This window comes from Athene noctua, chromosome 2, assembly GCF_965140245.1.
Source record: "Athene noctua chromosome 2, bAthNoc1.hap1.1, whole genome shotgun sequence".
NCBI lineage: Eukaryota > Metazoa > Chordata > Aves > Strigiformes > Strigidae > Athene > Athene noctua.
Genome location: NC_134038.1, coordinates 155,972,910 through 155,991,842, shown reverse-complemented (window position 1 = coordinate 155,991,842; position 18,933 = coordinate 155,972,910). Strand labels below are relative to the sequence as shown.

Sequence of the window (18,933 nt, the reverse complement as noted above, 5' to 3'; positions counted from 1 at the left end):
AGCAGCTTTTGTCTGAGGGGAAATGCAATGCCTGATGTTGCTACAGGGCAAGGCCTAGGAGACAAGGACAAAAGGAGTGCTTGTTTCTTTCTAGTGGCATCACTCTAATAGTGGAATTTCAAGTACAGTCAGAAATGAGTTTGTAAAATGCTGAGCTGCACTGCGCATTCCCTGCTGTAGCTGCCTTCTTTCTACACAGCACACGAAGAATTTTAACTAGAAATTTGCTTTTGTTTTCTTGATCCAGTGTACTGTTTCCTCGAGATATTATCTGAACATAAAAAGTATGACGTCAATTGAGGTTCCAGAATTTCCAGTATGAAATGCATCTGCTGAAGGTTTTCATTTATCTTTTGTCTGCTTTTGAGTAGATTGAGCCAGATCAGTGTTTAATCATGATTAAGCCCATTGTAATCTCTGTTCTTTATAAAATCCCTCTCAAAGCAGAGCAGGTTGTTTATTTGTGAAAGGTTATCCCTGGGAGCTTTTCGGTGTTTGAAAGAGAGGCGCTGTTTTCCATTTGCAGGGTTAAGCATAGACACATCGCTTCTTGCTTGCATGGATATAAATATGTTTGTGTGTGCATTTGCTAGAACAGTTGTAAGTGACCTATAATATGCCTTGACATGGAGCAGCTGGTCACCCAAGGCCATTTGTCTGGCCCATCACCATTTCCTCTGTAAAAGCACCAAGTGGCTGGTCATGTGGTCAACTCTGCCATTGCAGGCAAACATTATTCCCTGTGTGTAAGCTGACACTAGCACGGGAGCTACCATCAATGTCTCCTGAAGGAAGAGTAGGGAAGGACTTTATGACACCTCCCCTGCCGGGCAAGGGTCTACCACTACTGTCTGAGCTCTGCAGCTACTGGGGTTGGATCACCTGGAATGTATCGCATCCAAAATATCCTGCACTGTTGCTGCTGTTCAGTTTTTTAGAGAGTGCAATCACACAGCAGTCCCAGAGAAAGTAGGGAAGAACAGTTATCTTTGATTTATAGAGGCATACTGGAATTATAAGGAAATCACATGATTTTTGCAGAGTCACCTAAGATGACCGACTCCAGACGGTTGGGAAGGGAACATCAGTCTCCTGAGTCCCATGCACTCTTCTAATGCCAGGACAGTCCTTCTTCTTTGATGTGATTTTTTTTTTTTTTACTGTAGCAGAAGAGTATGCCAGAAATGCAGTTAGTTCAGGACTGAGTCTTTGTGTGCGTATTTTAAAATGCCATAATCGTCCCATACAGTGTGAGCCCCGTCTTGCAATTTTGCTTTGCTTCAGAGCTGTTGGTTAAAAAAAATTGTAAGGCAATTGGCAACAAATGACTTAGTTGCTGTAAATGAGTTATATTTACTGCCTGTACTTAGAACTATCCTTTCCAGAAAGAGGTTGTCCCCTTTGAAACTTAAGTGCATTTGGATGTCCTCTAGAGTCAGATAATGAAACAGCAGTCTCATTTTCGGAGAACAGGAAAAGGAGACGTAGACTTCACCACTGACTCAGTCAGGACCTTTGATCAGTCTCTTCCAGCCCTGTGGCTGCGCCATTTTCTGTTCCCCATTTCTAGAGAGGAGAGATGGAGACAATTCTCTTGCTGTCTCCTTTGCCTAATTCAGCCTTGGGATGGTCTTCTGCATATTTCATCAGGTGAAGTAGGGCCTCCAGGGGTTCCTTCAAAGCCATCATGGAGTCAATGATTGACCACTCAGAGTAAAAGGAGATTATTCCAAATCATCTAATTGATTTTAATTCTTTTTCTCAATTTATTCCCTACACCCTTCCCGTATTTCCCTCATCTCTTTCCTTTGTCTTGCATGTTTGTCTGAGTACAGGTAATACTCAGGGATGAAAAGTCTTTTCTTCAGACTTCACCCCCTGGGGTCAAGAAATCTCAGGGTGAAGGGAAGTATAGCTGTTATTGTGAAGGAACAATTTTTGGCTGAGTGGAACTGGAAACAATACTGACACCATTTCTTACAATATAAGAGTCTTCTTTGGGATTATCCCATCCACTAAATTGACTTAGGAACCCTGCAGCTATACAGTGTTTGTCTCTGACATTTCACTTCTTTTCTTCCTATCAGTCCTCTAGGAGGGATCTAGATGTCTACAAGTTTAAGGAGATTGGTGGACATTATGGCTCTGGCCAGCTCCATGATGATTTCAGTAGCTCTCTGCAGGGGACCTGTGACTACTTTTGTCTTTCCTGACCCCTCTACTGCAAACTATGATCAAGTGGTCAGCAGCATTGGAAGCACAGGCTCTCCTCTACCAGTATCTCTGGCGTCTTTGAGCTTGGCTGGATGCTTTTTCTCTTTAGTTGCATTGCATATCTATTTTCTGATGATCAGTGGACTTCAATAAACAAAACATTAGAAGCCATGCTATACACATCACAGGGAGCCATGGAGAACACAGGTTGCTCTTAAAATGCTGTCCTTTAGGAGGTGCCCTCCTCTGCCCTAGAGCATGGCTGTGCCTTTCTGAGAGTGGTATGGAGACTGCTTGTTTTACTAGCTTGTCATTCTTTTGTGAAGCATCTAGTTTTATCCCTGAACAGAAGCCAAACTTACCCATTAGTAAAGTCATTCTGTACACTTCCAGAACAGGGGGAAACAGAAGATATGTGTTTACAAATGCTGGCATGTGTTTAGGTTTCATTTGTGGGTGGTGGAAGTAGTAGGGAACCTTAGTCAGTCCTTTTTCCTGGCTTTCTTCTAGAAGATGGCAGAATGCAAAACAAGTTCATAGAACAGGACGAGTTCTGAATAGTCAGCAATTTTGGGGAAGGGTGGCGTTTTTTTCCTTTTTAATAGATTGAAATAGCAGAAGAGTGCTTTAACTTTCAGCCCAAATAATTTTCTCGTAGTTCATGAGGATTAAGCTATGCATATGCTCTTTATGGAGAGCCAGAGTCCATTGCATCTGTTAGAGCAGAACTTTGGTCAGGGTAGGAGGACAGTCCAGTAGCCTCTGTGGAGGGTGTGCTAGTGGGTGAAGACAGAAAACCATCTATTACTCATGCAAGCCTATAAATAGAGTCTGCTATTTCAGAGAGGAATCAGTGTCATATTGGGCTCTTTAAATTAGGGGCTAGAGGTGTGAAAAAGACTGTAAGAAGTGTATGAGATTTTTTTTAAAAAAAGGTGAGATGACATGTCTTAATGCTAGCAGCCTGCAAGAAATCCTCCTAATAATGAGCATTGAAAAAAAAAAAAAACAAAAACAAACCAAAAAACCACCTAAAAACCCCAAACCAAAACCCAAACCCAAACCAACTAATGGAATAGGATGAGAGACAGATTTAAATAACTTTACAGAAGGTGGCACAGTGTTCTGTACAGTGGCATAATCAATGCCTGAAGGAAGAATAAATATTTGAGGCTGGCAATGGTTGTGAGTCATATTATATATTTTTCTCTTCCTTGTTTTTGTGTTCTTACCATGGGAAAGAATGCTTGCTCTAAGCAGAGATGTAAATCAGTTGGGGAAAATGGTAATACTAATAGTAGGACAGAAATGGATGGAAGTAAAATGCCCAGCAAATAACTATTTTTGAGGCAAGGCTCTGTAGAGGTGGCCAAGCTGTGATCTTGTAATAAGGAGGGCTGTGTCCTGTGTTTTCCTTGTGACACAGCAGTTTTCTTAACACACTGCTTTTATACCTTCTCATACTGCACATCAGCACAGTCCCGTCTGTCTTTACCACCATGTATATGCCAGAGGGGCACAGTTTTTTTGAATAAAATGCCCACAAAAATACCCAACTCATGTGTTAACACCTCTGTAAATGAGTAAATTTTTGTCATGCGAATGGATAGACACCTAGTTATCTTATGTGCTTAAGCAGCTTTCATTGATTAATAATATTCAGAACTGTGATTTCCCTCTTCCCTTTTGGTTTTGTTTGTTCTTTTGTATGACCACATTTTTCCCCCCACCTCTTTTCCTCTGGCTGAAGGCAACATGCAGGAAAGGAGATTCAGATCATGGCAAATCAATATAGCTCGGTGGTTGGTTGGTTTGGATTTTTTTAAATTGGTGAACAAGAAACTATTTTTTATCACTTTTGGGTCTCATGTTTCATAGGATGATTTTCTATTTGCTTTTCATATTGAGGGCTAGGTTCTGATAAACTGATTTTAATCTCATGTAGTTTCGGTCGTTAGTGGGTGAGTAAGGTCTTAAACTGCACTGCAGAAATCGATTCATGTTTCATGAGAAAAGAATTGGCTCAGGGATTAAACAACAACAACAACAACAACAAAAAAGAGTTCCCAGGTAAGCTACTGACTCCTTGTTGCCCGGTGCCTTAGTTCTGGTCCAAATGAACATGCCGCTTAGGTCTCAGAACATCTGCTGCACATCCATGGCCGTGCAGCGTGGTTGCTGTAATGGATCAAAACAAAGTACACGTGCTCAGCCTCCACATGCAGTAGCTCACCTTGTGCAAGACTTGGATCTCTTTGTGTCGGTCACTGCTTGAAGCAGTAGCTGTAATAATACATATAGTTGTATTTCTAAAATATCTGATGCCTCATTGCTCTAATAATGTCAATTATGTGTCCCCTAAGCATGCACCTGTGATCCCAGAGAGGTGTATTTCTGGTGTCAGAAGTGGCAGCAAAATGAAACTTGTCTTCTTTCTTTGGAAATAATGAGTTGGGAAAAAATACTTGGACAAGCACCTGAGTATTTACAGCAGACAACATAGTAATAAGTAAATAATTCAGTGGTGGGATTTTAGCACAGCAAAACAGTTGAGCAAACAGTTTCACGACAGTGTAGTGGAAGTGTTTGAACTCAACCACTCATGTCTCGTAAAAGCAGCTTGGTGAAAAAGCCTCGTAATCACGAAGGCTTCTTTTTATTCTTGTATCACATAAGTTCCCTTAGCATGCCATTATTGCTGTTAATGATTATACTGCCCACTTTTGCGGAATAAAACACTCTCTTGAAAAGGCTTCAAGAATAAATTGCAAAGATTTGTGACTACTCTTGACAACCTCTTGAGTCTTAATTCCCATATTAAGTTTAAAAATAATAAAAATCCTTAAGAGTACGAAAAGAAGTAGTCAGAAGTGTCTTTGCAAAATTAGTCTGCCCCATGAAGTACAAGGAAAAAGCTCAGCTTGTGAATGGAAACATGAGTAATTTATGAACCCAGAAAATTCTCCTATCTGGAGGTTGGCAGCTGTGGGTGCTCTCTTCCTTAGGGAAAGGGCAGCATAGATTTCCACTAAGCATCTGTGAAGTCAGCTTCTTATCAAATGGCAAACTGGCTGAAAGATGTTACATATCCCATTTTGACAATAGGTAGTTGAGCATCCCATAATTTTTCAATAGTGGCCCCAGCACTTAAAATGTTTTAGGGGAGTTATTGCATTGCTTCTTTCAGTTGTTGTTTTGCTGCTCTGCGCCAAAAATTTCCATGTCTTCCTTTTGAAGATATAAAAAGACATTGTTTATATAAATAATCACTTTTGTTTAGGAAGAAGGTAGGAAAACATGCTGGTGAACGGTCTGCATTGTTGTCCCAGGAACACTGATTAAAGGCGAGCAGAGAACTGGGTTTATGGGCTACAATCTGTTTTTTGAATCATATATTCAAAGATAAAGAAAGTAATTTCCTCTTAGATATTACAAAGAATTAAGCAGTTGGGTGACTGTGGTGAGCTCTAATTCATCTGGGAGGGCAGTGTAGAAACTCACTGCTAAGTTTTCCAAAATAAGTACTCTAAAAGGAAAGCAAAAAACTTGGGAGTGCAAACTTAGGCTCCTACCACTCCCCAACTGATCCTGTAAAGCCTGACTTAAAAAAAAAAAATCTGATTTGATTCAGACAGGTTTGTATATGGAAACAAATCATTACATACTTTTGATAATTGAGATAATGCTAAGCTTATCAGCATAATTATTTCCCACACATTCATGAAGTACAATGGGTGTGTAACAGAGCAGCGGCAGGAGAGAGGCGCGTGACCAGCTGGGTTCACATACACGGGCCAGTGCAAAACAGGGCCAAGCTCATGAAGGGGCTTAGATACATGACGTGGGAAATGATGCCTTCAGCTTGAAAAACTTTCCAATCCTGCCAAGCATCCTTTAGCTGCTACCTAAACCCTGAGGTGCCCAAATGACAGAGTCCTCCGATGCTTTGCTTTCATGCTCTTCAGGTAAGTGGAGCAGTGCCTCTCTGCAGATCCAGAATTAGACCCATCTGAAGCAGGCAGAGCAGACTTGAAACACTTAGTTTGTCGCCTTTGCATAGTTGGGCTTCAAAAATGAGCCTTCCTCATCCTGTCTCCTCTGAGGAACTCAGTGCCAGAGGTTTCCTTTTTAAGTATTAAGTTTAGAACTGGCGTTTGCTGCAAAGCTGGGAATTTGGGTCACCACGTGGCTGCCATATGGTAAATGTTTGCTCTCCGGTCCATAACATGGTGCCAGGAGCACTCATTTAGGAGCTGAGTGAGAATCTGATCCTCAGAGGAAGGAAATCCTTCCTCTGTGGGTGTCTGTCTGAATTACTGGGATGCTCTTTAAGAAGCAGAAGCAGCACATTTTCCAGGGAAAAAATGAGGCCTGATCGAGTTGATGAAGAAGCTGTAGATGCCTTCAGATGGGCCAGGATTTGGAACCCCAATATGCATGCACATTATCCCAGCAGATGAGCTTTGTATATCTGTATCGTGCAAAGGCACACAGAGGTGATGACTGGGTCTGTAGGTGCTGGATTGTTTCTGAAGACAGACACTGCTTGAGGATTTGCCTGTGCTGAAGGGCTCTGACTCAGTTTTGCTGCTCACAATGAGTTTATAGAGCTCTTAGAAGGATGTGTTTGATAATTTTTGTGAAGAACGTGGAGGATGCCAAGGATTAATTTGGACATGAGTCTGAATGTTTTGGTTTAGCTCTAGGAACAACAAACCAGTACATAAAGGATGGGAAGGTATTGCCCCAGGCCTCGATGACCCAGTGCAAGCAGGACACACTAGCAAGGCAGAAGGGGCAGATAAGCTTTCCAGGAGTGGCTGCTGCACTTTCAGCAGATTGTTTCCTTATCTTTTTTTTTTCTTTTTTTTTTCCCCTAAATTTTATATTTTTTTTTTCTTTCTTCAGCTCTGATGTCATTGTAGAATTAAGTACAATTATATACTAGAGGGAGAAGTAGAAAACTTTTCCAACACAGAAGTATAGATATGGCTGAGACTGAAACTGATACCCTGGGGAGGGTTGTTCTCCTTTGCAAACACTCATAATTATCTGACTGTCAGACCCCCATGTGCCTGCCAAGTGTTATGTGCCTTTATGTAATATCAATACTTGAACAACACAAGCAATAAATGTTATGCAGTCTTTAATGAAGTCTTCCTAGAAGGAACAAGTTGAATGGGCATGTGAAAAATGTTGTATCTTAACACAGAGCTACCCTGACTTTCCCTCGTGTTATTTGTATGGTTCCTCTGAACAGAGGTTGTGAGTGTATTCCCTACGCCAGTGGATGCATCTTATTTCTTGCCTGTGTTTTTTCTGGCTGCTTTTGCAAACAGGAAGAGGATCCACTGGAGGGAAAGGCAAACAAGCAGTGAAGACCTGAGACAACACTGTTGTCAGTCGGAAATGGGATCCAACATTGATTCTGTTTCAGGCTTTAGTCATAATAACACTTCCTTCCCTGCTGTTACATATATGGTTATAGGAGAATCCAGATGCAACTGAAAGGCCTGATGCTCCTCTGTGTCCCCTTCCTTGGTTGCTCCTGCCTGTGGGAAATGGATGCAGTGTTGTTTGGCTGCAGAAGTGCACTGAGCATCCTGGGCCTGCTGTGTCTTGCCACATGTGGCTGCACCTGGGCAACAGTCCTGAAGCCTTTGACCGTTCCTTACCCCTACCTCAATAGCCTGTTCAGTAAAATACCACACCCATAAATCTCTCTACCTCCTAACTCTGCCTCTTCCCCCTCACAAACATGATCTAACAAAACGCTCTTCTGGAGCATAGGTGTCAAATCAAGACGCTTTACTTGTAAAGCAAAGTTGTTGATTTCAGGTTCTCAGAAATATGTTTGACTTTTCTGCTCCTGGCTTTTCAGGTCAGGTGTCATTAGGGTGCACCAACAGTAGCTGTCCCCTGTAGGTGGTAGATTGGATTAGGATTACATGTATTGGAGTCTGCTTTTTCAATTGGAAATAAAAGTACAGTCCACTCAGATGAATAAAGAAAAGAAAGGATAATGTGCATTTAATTCCAGGAACATGGTTTTTTAGCTTTTACAATACCCAGTGATGGAACAGGCAAGGTATATACATATATTAAAGGAAGGATTAAAAAAGAGTGGTGCCAGATGGTTTTATGAAGCTACTGTCAATTTTGCTGTATCTTCTATCAGAAGTATATTAGATCGTGTATCAGAATGGTAGTTTTATTGGAGAGGGTTGGGGGGCTTCTCTTCAGGTGCCACTGCCAAATTTGCAAGGTATATCTTAGAGCTCTTCTATCTACCCTTTACTGAAGCACCAAGTCCATCACTGGGAGATGCTCTGTAGCACAGAACAGCCCTTACCTTGGTGTTTTTGAGCCCATGATTTGCAGATTCCTCTGGTCCATGAACTATTACTAAAAGGTCCCTCAAAAGTAACCAGAAAGTGAGCCCACTTACTGGAAGACTTAAATTGATCATGCACAGGTACAGATTTCTACTTCAAGATTTATCCAGGATCTATATTTGAAAAAAAAAAAAAAAAAAAAAGGTGGTTTAATTTTGACCAAATAATACAGTTCAACTTTTTTTTTTTTTTCTTCTCATCAGGGTCTTCTTTTTAACTATTGCCAGCTCTCACACTCAAACTCCAAGTCTCTTTCATCAATATGATGTCAAATCTTTACTAATGTTACTACACCCCAACATAGCTGAAATGATAAAGAATCAATAGAAGTTTCATGTCTCTGGCACTCATTAAAGCTGCTCCCTCTAGTGCCTGTTAAAAATAAAGGAATTGTGTATGTGTGACATTTAGAAATGAAATATTTATTACATGGCTCTCATCTCTCAGTTAAGAGGAACCAAAAATCACCTTTACTTTGATGAAGTAAGTTGTTGTTTTCCTTTACTACGGTGCCCTTTTGGCCTGAAAGTTTCTGTGGTTATTAATCCAAATGGACAGTTAATTGTTTTGAGTGCTTTTCTAAAGTTCAAGCAATGATTACTGCACCAGCATGTACCATGCTGTAACAACAGGGGCCTGGAAGCTCCTCTTCACTGTTTCTCCTCTTGTCTTCCTTACAGCCTCTGCTCTGACTCCAGGTTTGAAATGCAAGTGTCCTCCAAAGAGGAATCACTGGCTAATAAGAAATGTGTCATTTATTAAGCCCTAAAGCATTGTTTTCCTGGGTCACATTTCGTTTCCTCAGGGTTTAGGAACAGTGCACCCTCTTTTTGAGCAAAAGATGCTCACCTTAAGGGAGGTTGCTGGCTGGATGTGGTGCCCTGTGCTGGTATTACGGGGGTAACTCTTGACAGGCAAAGATGTTCATCACAAAGTGGTGTCGTCATCTGGAAAAGGTGACCCTGCTGTGCCTGGTTTGGGACTGGCTGCATAAATAGTACCCCAAAAGAAAACCAGGGCATCCTGATGAACAGGAGGTGGTGAGATCTGCTCGTGGGCTACAGCAGGGTGCTCGCTGGCAGCTCTCCTAGTGTGCAGAGTTACTGTACAGGAAGAGATTTGACTTAATGCATAAAGTAGATGTTCTTGTTAGCCGTGCATGGAGTGTCTTGGGGAGGCAGGTAGGTGTGTTAGGGAGTCTGTTACTCCCTTATGATGTCCAGCATGTGCCAGCCCAGCATATATTCTTCTCCCTGATCCCAAATTAGTCCAAGACCCCTTTCCTTTCCCTCTCCAGTCCCTCCTCAAATGTGCATTTCCCCAGCTTCTTCCAACTGCCCTCTGTACTTCTCCAGTGTCAGTTATAAACTCATTCCTTTACCCATCTCTGCTTCTGGAGGAGCTAGGAGCAACAAGCACCAGCTCCTTATCAGGCTGGACAAAGAGCAATTACATCTTTGGATCCACCCTCCTTGGGAAAATGACATGTTGCTGATGAGCAAAGGCGACAGGGCTTATCCCAGTTGCTGGGGTGGTGGCCCTTGCTGGCGCCTTGCAGGCCATATGGGGGCAATGGGCAGGTACCTGTCACTAGTGGGTTGACTTCTCAAGAGCACAGGCTGCTCTTTGCCTAGAACACACCTGGAGCCTGGTGCTGCTGTGCTCTGCTCCCTGGCAGCACTGCCTTTCCCACAAAAAACAGCACCCAGCTGCAAGAGAGATCGTGGTGGCATAGGTGACATACAGGGCATCCTCGTAAATAAGTCCTGCTGCTGTTGGTATTCTTGTATGTGTGTGAGTTTTGTCTCAGTATGTGTACGATTTAATGAAGGAGCTGATTGAATTTCAGGAAACTTGAAGCCTGAAAGGTTCTAGAGAAAAAAAAAAAAACTAGAACTTTTTCCCTTAGGAGGATTTTGGGAAAAAAAAATATTGTTCTGATTGATTGAAACTTTAATTTTGACTTTTCTCTACCGCCTGAAGAACTGCTCCTCAAAAGAGATTGGCATAGCTCTAACTTAGTTTTACAAAGGAGGAAAGGCATTTTTTTTCATTTCCAATGTGGGCTAGGAGCTTGTCCGTATATTTTTACTGTATGAGAGAAAGTGTAATGTTGTTTGACATTGGGTTTTGTGAGCAGAACAACATGATTTGAGAAATGCCCTTCTCCCTTCAGCAAAAAAAACATGACCTAAGCAAGTATCCTGTCACAGCTTCAAAATCTGTGTGCCTGTAAGCCCTGGAAAATGGGCACAGATTAAAGTCAGCTGCTGTAGGCCAAGCTCTCTGTTGTTGCAACTGTACCCAGAATGGGCTGATGGCTTTTTTTCTGGACAAACCATGTAATCTTATTTGTCATCTTTTTGTTTGAGCAAAGTTAAATCAGGGCCTTAAAAAAAATTCAATTTGGAGGAAACAAAATATTCAGACTAGTTGACTGCAGATGCTCTTTTTAGTAAAGTCATAGTTTCTGTAGGATTTATTCAGCCCTGTCATATACTTTGGGCTGGCTGAACTTTCTAGGTACCTGGAACCCAGAGATAAGTTAACTCTTTTGTCAGGTTACAGTTGAACTGCTAATTTCAACAATTTCTTTTTCCTGATTTAAGTTATTTAAATATTAGAAAACTCATTCACCATATTCATGCTGTTTAAAGTCATCAGAATGACATCAGGAATGAATAATTGTTGCTGCTGTGATTTATTGTGTTTATTAAGGCAGCACCTGGCAATCAGTCAGGAGCAAAGCTCTGTTCCCAGGCTGTGCAAACACCCTGCGTGCCTCCTCATTTAATAAATCAGCCCAGCCCTAGTGCTGCCCGAAGGTATATGATGGACAGTAACACTGTATGTTAATGCGGCATCTTGAATAAGAAGTCCCGGCCAATCTCTGCATTTCACAAAACTGTTTTAAAAGGTGTGCCAAGCATTTTTTCTTCGGGTGTTGCAACCAAAATGACTCTCAGCCTTCCAATGCAAAAAGGGGTTGCTGGGTTACTTGTATCTGAGAAGTCAATGCTCACAGCTTCAGCCTCCAGGATACTGAACTCACAGACAAGGCAGTTAGTGAAGGAGCAGGGTTTGTTTTTTATTTTTGAATCAAAAGATAAACATGAGAATAGCTGTCCCATTATTTTACTGATACCCACATAGGAAACACTTATATCTGTGCCGCTCTTCAAACTGTGTTTGGTATGTCCCGCTACAAAGAGTCACTGTGTACAGGAGATTATTGTTTGCCTTGAAAATCCTTTTTCATTAAATTGCTGCTTGATTTGGAGGGACATTCCAGATACAAGATTGTGTCTGAGGATACTCTTTCACTGTGAAAACCTCTTCATTTCAGTGCAGTTTCTCCAGCATCAGATAATACAAAATGATGCTCGGTGACTGTCCCTGTTGTTCTTTTGTGGTGATTACTTTTTACCAGCCCTTTCCCCGCAGCCCGAGCTGCAGCACGCAGTCCCTTCTCCGTGGCCAGGGCGTTCAGCTGCCGCCTCTCCCTGCCAGCCTCCAGCCCAAGTCTGATGGGACTTGGCTTTGCAAAGGGCTCTAGCTCCTCCTATTAAGCTTTATTTTGAAAATCCTGGCAAAAAATATTCCATATTGTCTGCATCTAGGGGTTTCAGATTCCAGCTTTTCCAGGGCATAGAGGATTTATTATCGTTATTATTATTTTGTATTTTAATTTGAGGATGTTAGCCAGGTGGACCTGGGGGCTTTCAGTGGTGTCCACAGCTACAGTATCCCTGATCTGTTGGGTGTTAGGGTGCACCCTCCATATCTCTGGATGTGTAAAGGTGTCCCAGTGCTGTGGTTGTACAGCAGTGTCCAGGAGGACGAACGCCTCTGGGGAGCATCAGAAGGATCTGCTTGTTCTGTGTGCAAGTGTGCAGCCAATTCCTCTGTGCACAGGGAGTCTCAAGCATGTGTCCCTGGTGTAAAGTCAGAGCAGTCTTAACCCCAAAAATCCAGCTATTGAGCTCGGCCTACACCCTTCCTCTTGTGTTGTACCGGTGGCCTCAGTGTTGGAGTGGAGCCAGGCATGCTATGGGGGCTTCCTGCCCCCTGGGAGGGTTCGATACGGTGCACTCAGCATCTTTGAAGGCAGCACAGAGGAGACCCCTTTCAGGGGAGGGGCAGAGAACACAGCCTCTTCTCCACAGTGTCTCTTACCAATGCTTTATTTGCTATTTTTTAAAAACCCTACAAAGCTGATATTTTTTTTTCCCCTTTCCTCTCTCTAGTTTTGTATGGAGCTGAACCAGCCGACACTGCCAAACATCCGCAAGTGGAAGGGCCCTAGAGGATGTTGGAAGGGTGTTGTTTCCGAAAAACCCTCAGGCCAGCTACACAAGGTACATTAATCCCTAGGTCTGAACTTTGGCTTTGGTTTGTTGTTTTTTTTTTTCCCCTCTCACCAAGGACATAGTTTGAACGTTTAAGGCAAAACTTTTTGCAAATCTTTTTTGTCAAGGTTTGCATCTCTTGTTTTTTAATCTGTTTGTTCCTATAGCTTTCAATTTGACTGTGCAATTTAATTTTTGGAAGAATTGTTTTCCTCAGCCTGTGGCACACTTGTAAGGAGGAAGGTGTGTGCATTTAGGGGAGGTATGGTAGATAAAAGCAGAACTACAGAAGAAAGGCTACACGTTAGGACAAGGAAAGAGTCCTTGGTTTTGCCCCTGGCAGCTGAGCTTTTTTATTAGTGACCTGAGCTTATTCTCTAGTGCATCACTGGCTGGCATTTGGAAGGGCTCCTCTTTTTCCTAGTTTGCAAGTGAAGGCCCCACAGAGGTCTTCCAGATGCCATCCTCATCTGGAAGAGGGTCTTATCTCACACATTCCCAAGTGTTCTTTACATGTGTTCGAAATGCTGTGGACTCCCTTTGAAATCTGCACTGTGCTGCACTCAGCTTTTCCCTGCAGCATCTTCTGTGGTGGGAGTATAGATAAGCACTGAGTGAAGTACTAATTTATACAGTGGTGATCACTGCAACTGCTGCCCTTGACAGTATTCGGGGTATAGCTACATTGGTCTGGACACCACTAGAGGTGCCCAAAAGCAGCCTCTCCCGAGGGAAATCTCTATTTTTTCCCTTTAAAGCTGCTAATGATATTTCAGAGCAAGGTCCTCCTTGGGCTCAAGCCTGCTGTTGCTGAACAGGATCATTCTAATGATGCAGTTATTGCAGCATTGGTGTTGTGGGGTAGAAGCAAAAACCAAGACCTCTCATGCAATGAACGGTGCCTAGCAGTACATAGGGCTGTCTTCATCTGTTCTGAGCACTGTCCTTATTAAATATGTGGCTGCAGTTGTATCCCATAATCACGCAGCTTAGAATCCACATTTGCTTAATTTGACTTTTCCAAATCAGGCTGTGCCATCGTTCACTGGTTTTGGACTGATGTTTTGGGAGGTGCACATCCTTTTATTGCCCTTCTGAGTAAAACCCAAGAATGAGAAAAAAATCCCCAAACCCACCACCTGAGCAGCACAAGGATTGGGCTATAGCTACCACTAGAAAGACACGGAGGGTCTGAATGTGTCTAAGGTTTAACACAATTCACACTTAATTCCAATGCAGAGTGCAAATTCTCTTCAGGACATTTTTATTCCTGGCTGAAATTTTCCTTTGGGATCTCTTGTTAGGTCAGATCATTAAAATACTGAATTTAAAAAATTGTGCGAAGTTGTTGGAAGTTGTTCCCTCCTCCTTTTTTTCCAAGAATTATTAATAATTGTCTCAAGAGTTTCTAAATCCAGAGTCTTTAGTCAATTCTTTCTTGAGCTATATGTACAAAGATGACAATGAAAGTTTTGACAATGGGCTGAGAAAATAAAAGTCATCATCTACTTTGTTTTACTGGTAGGAATGTAAGGGTGAATGGTTCCCAAAATTGTGGAAGAAGTCTGTGACTAAGCTAAGAATACAAATGTTATCTACTGACTATTCCTTTTAGCTGTGTTGGAGAACCCTCCACTAAGCCAGAAAGTCTCTTCTACCCCTTGGGTTAGTTAATGAGTCCTGCAGGTTTGATCACCATGTACACAAATGCAATATAGTGAAGTAACGCAGTGTAACCCACAGTATATAGCATCTTCAGCACAAGCTAGTCTCAGGATGCTCTACAGGCTAAATAATGCAAAATTATGGATGGTGCTTCAAGCTCGTGCTTCCACACATCCCAGGCATCTGTCCTTCAACCAAGCAGTGACTTTTGACCACCATGTTGATGTGAAATCTGGAGCCAGGAAATAGCAAACAGCCGTTGACAGCAGTTTTATTCTTCCATGTCCTTTCCTATAGTGGTTTTCAGACCTTAGACTTCCAACGAGTGGAATAATTTTGTTAGTATTGTAAAGGTGAGTTACCTAAAGAAGCTACCAAAGGATTTTAGCCAACCTTAATACTTCCTTTCAAAGCTCACGGGAAGTCAGCAGAGCAGATAATGCTTGTTTATTGCAGTTGAAATGGAAAAAACTCTTCCTTGTGATGGATTTAACTAGGATTTGTTAAGGGAAGTGGGTTTGAATGATACCAAGGAAAATGGTGTCAGGATGATGGGAAGAGAGAGGCTAACAGGCTTTGAACTAGATACCACTGCTGGTATGACTGGGGCAGGCAGCTTTCTGAAAATGCCGATTCCACATCCCAAAGTAATCAAAAAACCCCATGCAGGATGACAGAAGCAGAGATGAAAGGAGCAGAGAGCTGAGCGTGAAAATATTCGAGCAGGAAAAGAGAAAACATTGACAGAGCTGAGAGGTCTAGACCAGATTTCACACCAAGGGACTGAAGGAGCCTGGATATTTTTAGCTTGCGGGTGGCAGAAGTCTGTGAGATGGTGTACGGCATGGGGAGAAGGAACAACTGCACGCAGCATCCTCTGCCACAAGCCATAGAACTTGCCCAGTGAGACCACAAGGCACTGAACTCGGGGTTAGACAAACAGTCCTAGGGATAATGAACTACCTTGTTGCTCACCATGCTCAGAAGAATCCGATGTCTTACCTGGACTAGGATTTTACCTTTCACCCTTGCAGTGGTCCTGAACACGCTCTACCTGTATAGAGTAGAACAGCCTATTAAATCCTTGACTGGATTGAGCAGTGCTAAGGCTACCTGGGTGTCCGATAGCCAGTGTACAGGTGTGAGGGGCTGCGAGTAGCCAAACAATATGTATTTCAGCTTGGCATGCTCAGTTTTCAGTTGGGTTTCCCAGGGAGCATTCCTCCCCCATCGGGTAGGGCTTTTGAGAGGGGTGGGATAAAGAAGCATTTCTACCTGTTTCTTTGTCTCCAGCTGATAGCCTAGGATGCTGTTTCTCCTTTATGCTTGTGCACAGCGAGTTGGGCATCCTGCCCTCAGCAGGTGCCAAGCCAAGATATAAAATTGCATCATCTTTTACTGCCTCTGCATGTTTTGGAAGTGATGTTTACCACTGCCACTCCCAACAGTGGTACTGAAAATTGCAGGTGAAAATTTCACCTAGGGGGCTGAATTTGGACAGAATGTTTTGGTTTTATCTTCTTACTATAAGCTCTTCTCTGTTTGTTTGTTTTTTTTTTTTCTTTTAAACTCCAGGGAGTTGAATATTCTGGCTTCCTCTGGGATACAACAGCTGGCATTGAACTGAAAGATGCTTTGTCTCAGGAGAGTGCACAGACCAATGGCAATGGGAAGCACTCATATCCTCACCCGTATCTTGCACATTTCAAGGTAACTGCTGTTGCACCAACTGACCCTTGCAGAATTGAGCTTCTATTAAAAAACTGGGGTAAGAAGCTGAAAAGACACACAGTCTTCTAGCAGATAAAACTTTGCATGAGTCTCTAATCCATCTCGTCACTTCAGCACTGTCTCATGGCTTGATTATAGGTCAAGGCCATGAGACACACCCAGATAGGGTCTTTATGGATATGGCAGATCACCAGAATGAGTCCTTTCCTTAGCTTCTGTGGGAGCAAACCCTGCCACAAGGCAGCATTCAGGCACACAAGAGTTGGTAGATCTTCAGTAGCATCCAGAGCCTCAGAGAGTGACAGAAGTCACCAGTCACTTTGTTCTGCTTTTACCAAATTAACACAGCAATAACAAGGTACGTATCCAGCAGCAGCCAGCCACAGGGCTGTGATTCTTGTCAGTGCCACAAATTGTGAGTGGAGAGGGTAGTGAAAGTGGATCTCTATAAATAAGGAAGGCACAGTGCTCCTGAGGGATGCAGGATGATCTCTCGCATGTTTCTGGCGTACTGCAGAGTTTCCATTTTAAATCTTTTTCACTAGGCTGAACCCATCTAAAAGAACATCATGCATTTTGGAAACTGTTCTTGTACATATGCTTGAGTGAGCATACAGCCCCCTTCTCCACACTGGGTGTGATGGAGGGGTCCAATTTGGGGAACTTGACATCTCTGGTAATGCTTTGAGAGAAACATTAATAAAATAATTATGGGTAAATAATTATTTAGAATTAATATTAATCAATTAATAATGTAAACAGGTCAATATTAGGAGCAAGTATTACTCGTGCTACATGACAAAGTGAGTGCCAGAAGATAAGCAGAAGGTTGCAGGGAGCCAACAGCCCCTTTCAAGGTACATTAAGTTTCTTGGTTAGTCTCTGTGACGGGCCAGAGCTAGTCACAAGAGTCATAATTAGCCCATGTAGTGACCACGACATTATTTGTAGCTTATTAACAACTGGTTTTGCGTAAGCTGATTTTCATAAACAGCCAGCTTCTTTCTGCAACCGTGGTGGAAAGAAGCTGTTTGCTTATGCAGACCAGTTTCCCCAGAACTGAAAGGGTGTCAGATTATTGCAAACAGAGCTGCAAAACACCTTCCCCCTCTTCCTCCCAGAAACAACAACAACCAAAACACACCACACAGATAAGGAAGCGAAGCCTAGTCACACAGATTTACTACCAGAAGTACTGGGAACAGGCACGTGGTTTTTCTTTGTGACCTCCTGTGTCCTATCTGCCCGGCACCAATTTCTCCTCCTTCCTCCCCCAGGTTGGGATGAACGATCTAACATTGGTTAACCTTCATCTGGCCTTGCCACCCTCGGCAGGAGAGAATACCGGGAAGAACCACGACAGCCACAAACTGGCAGCCTTTGCACAGACTTTGCAGGAGACTCTGAAAGGTATAGCATTTTTTTCCTGCCAGCTATCACATGCACGCTGGCCATCTTATCTAATTAAAAGGAATTAAAAAAAAAAAATAATTCTGTCTCAGTGCAGGTTTCACAAATATCCTCATTAGCTTTGCATTGTTGTTACTGGTATTTGAATTTGAGTGATCCATAGCATGGGAAAGGTGCTTTTCCCCTGCTCATTGTCTTATAGTCTCTCCTAATTAACACAAATAACACAGGGGATCCTACCAGCTTTTGTTTTTTCAAATGAAGTTCCTTCTGATTTTACACTAGTGTAAGAGCAAGTTCAGGCAAAAAAACAGAACAGACATCAGGGTTAAGACCTTATTGTAAGTACTTTTTGGAAATGACACCTACCTGATATCAGAAAAAAGCTTAATGGCTCTTTTTCCAAAAGAAATATGTTCTAGATATTTGGGTTTTAGGTAATTGTAAGCACATTGTAAAACCCAATGCAAATCAGGAGATGGCGGCTAATGAGAAAAGAGACCTAGTCCTGCTTTGGTACCTGAGTGCAATAGGCAGGATAATTTTGTTGATTCCAGAGAAGTTGCTCTGGTTTTACACCAGGATGAGGGGACACCCGAATTTAGATCTGAACTTGAGCAATATAATAGCCAGCTGAATTTCTTTACCTCATTTCTGAGAATTTGCTCCTTACTTTGGTGCTTGCAAATTAAATTCGATTTCCTACAAAGCAGAACAGGACGTTTCAGATTCTAAATGTTGCTGATCTTGTTGTAGGAATAGAAAAATCTAGTCCTTTGTTTACTGCTTAACAAAGATGCCAAAGGGTTACAAGATTATACGCATGATGATTTTCAGCTTGGCCCAGTTTAGCAAGGTTGTTCACTTGGAAGCATTAATATCCCTCTTCTATAACATGAGATATTTGCAATTTTTATGCGTGTTCTATTCTTTTTCCTTTTGAGCTGCAAGAAGTCAGAGCTATTTTTAAGTGCTACTGATTTAAGTACTTGTCCACGTACCTTGAAATTGGAAGGGATGAAGGTAAACAAAAGGATAATTTGTTTAATCCCCAAAGGCTGAACCGAGACACAGATAAATGTGTAGCTTTTCCAAAGTCTATTGAGTTGCATTTCCACTGCATCTAAATTTAGACTGTCGGTGTTAGGGCCTCTCTTTATTTCATGTTT

The 18,933-nt window shown here is 42.3% G+C and overlaps 1 protein-coding gene across 2 annotated transcripts in view; it reads left to right on the top strand.

The window, feature by feature from the left end:
* Positions 1 to 18,933, top strand: part of EEPD1 (endonuclease/exonuclease/phosphatase family domain containing 1) — a 75,168-nt gene that overhangs the window by 43,488 nt on the left and 12,747 nt on the right. Inside the window, exons 3-5 of one of the 2 annotated variants that reach the window (XM_074900802.1) lie at positions 12,857 to 12,967; positions 16,199 to 16,333; positions 17,632 to 17,764. In XM_074900802.1, the coding sequence (XP_074756903.1) occupies positions 12,857 to 12,967; positions 16,199 to 16,333; positions 17,632 to 17,764 (379 nt within the window). The remainder of the gene's footprint in view (positions 1 to 12,856; positions 12,968 to 16,198; positions 16,334 to 17,631; positions 17,765 to 18,933) is intronic. The other variant, XM_074900803.1, reaches the window with a different exon arrangement.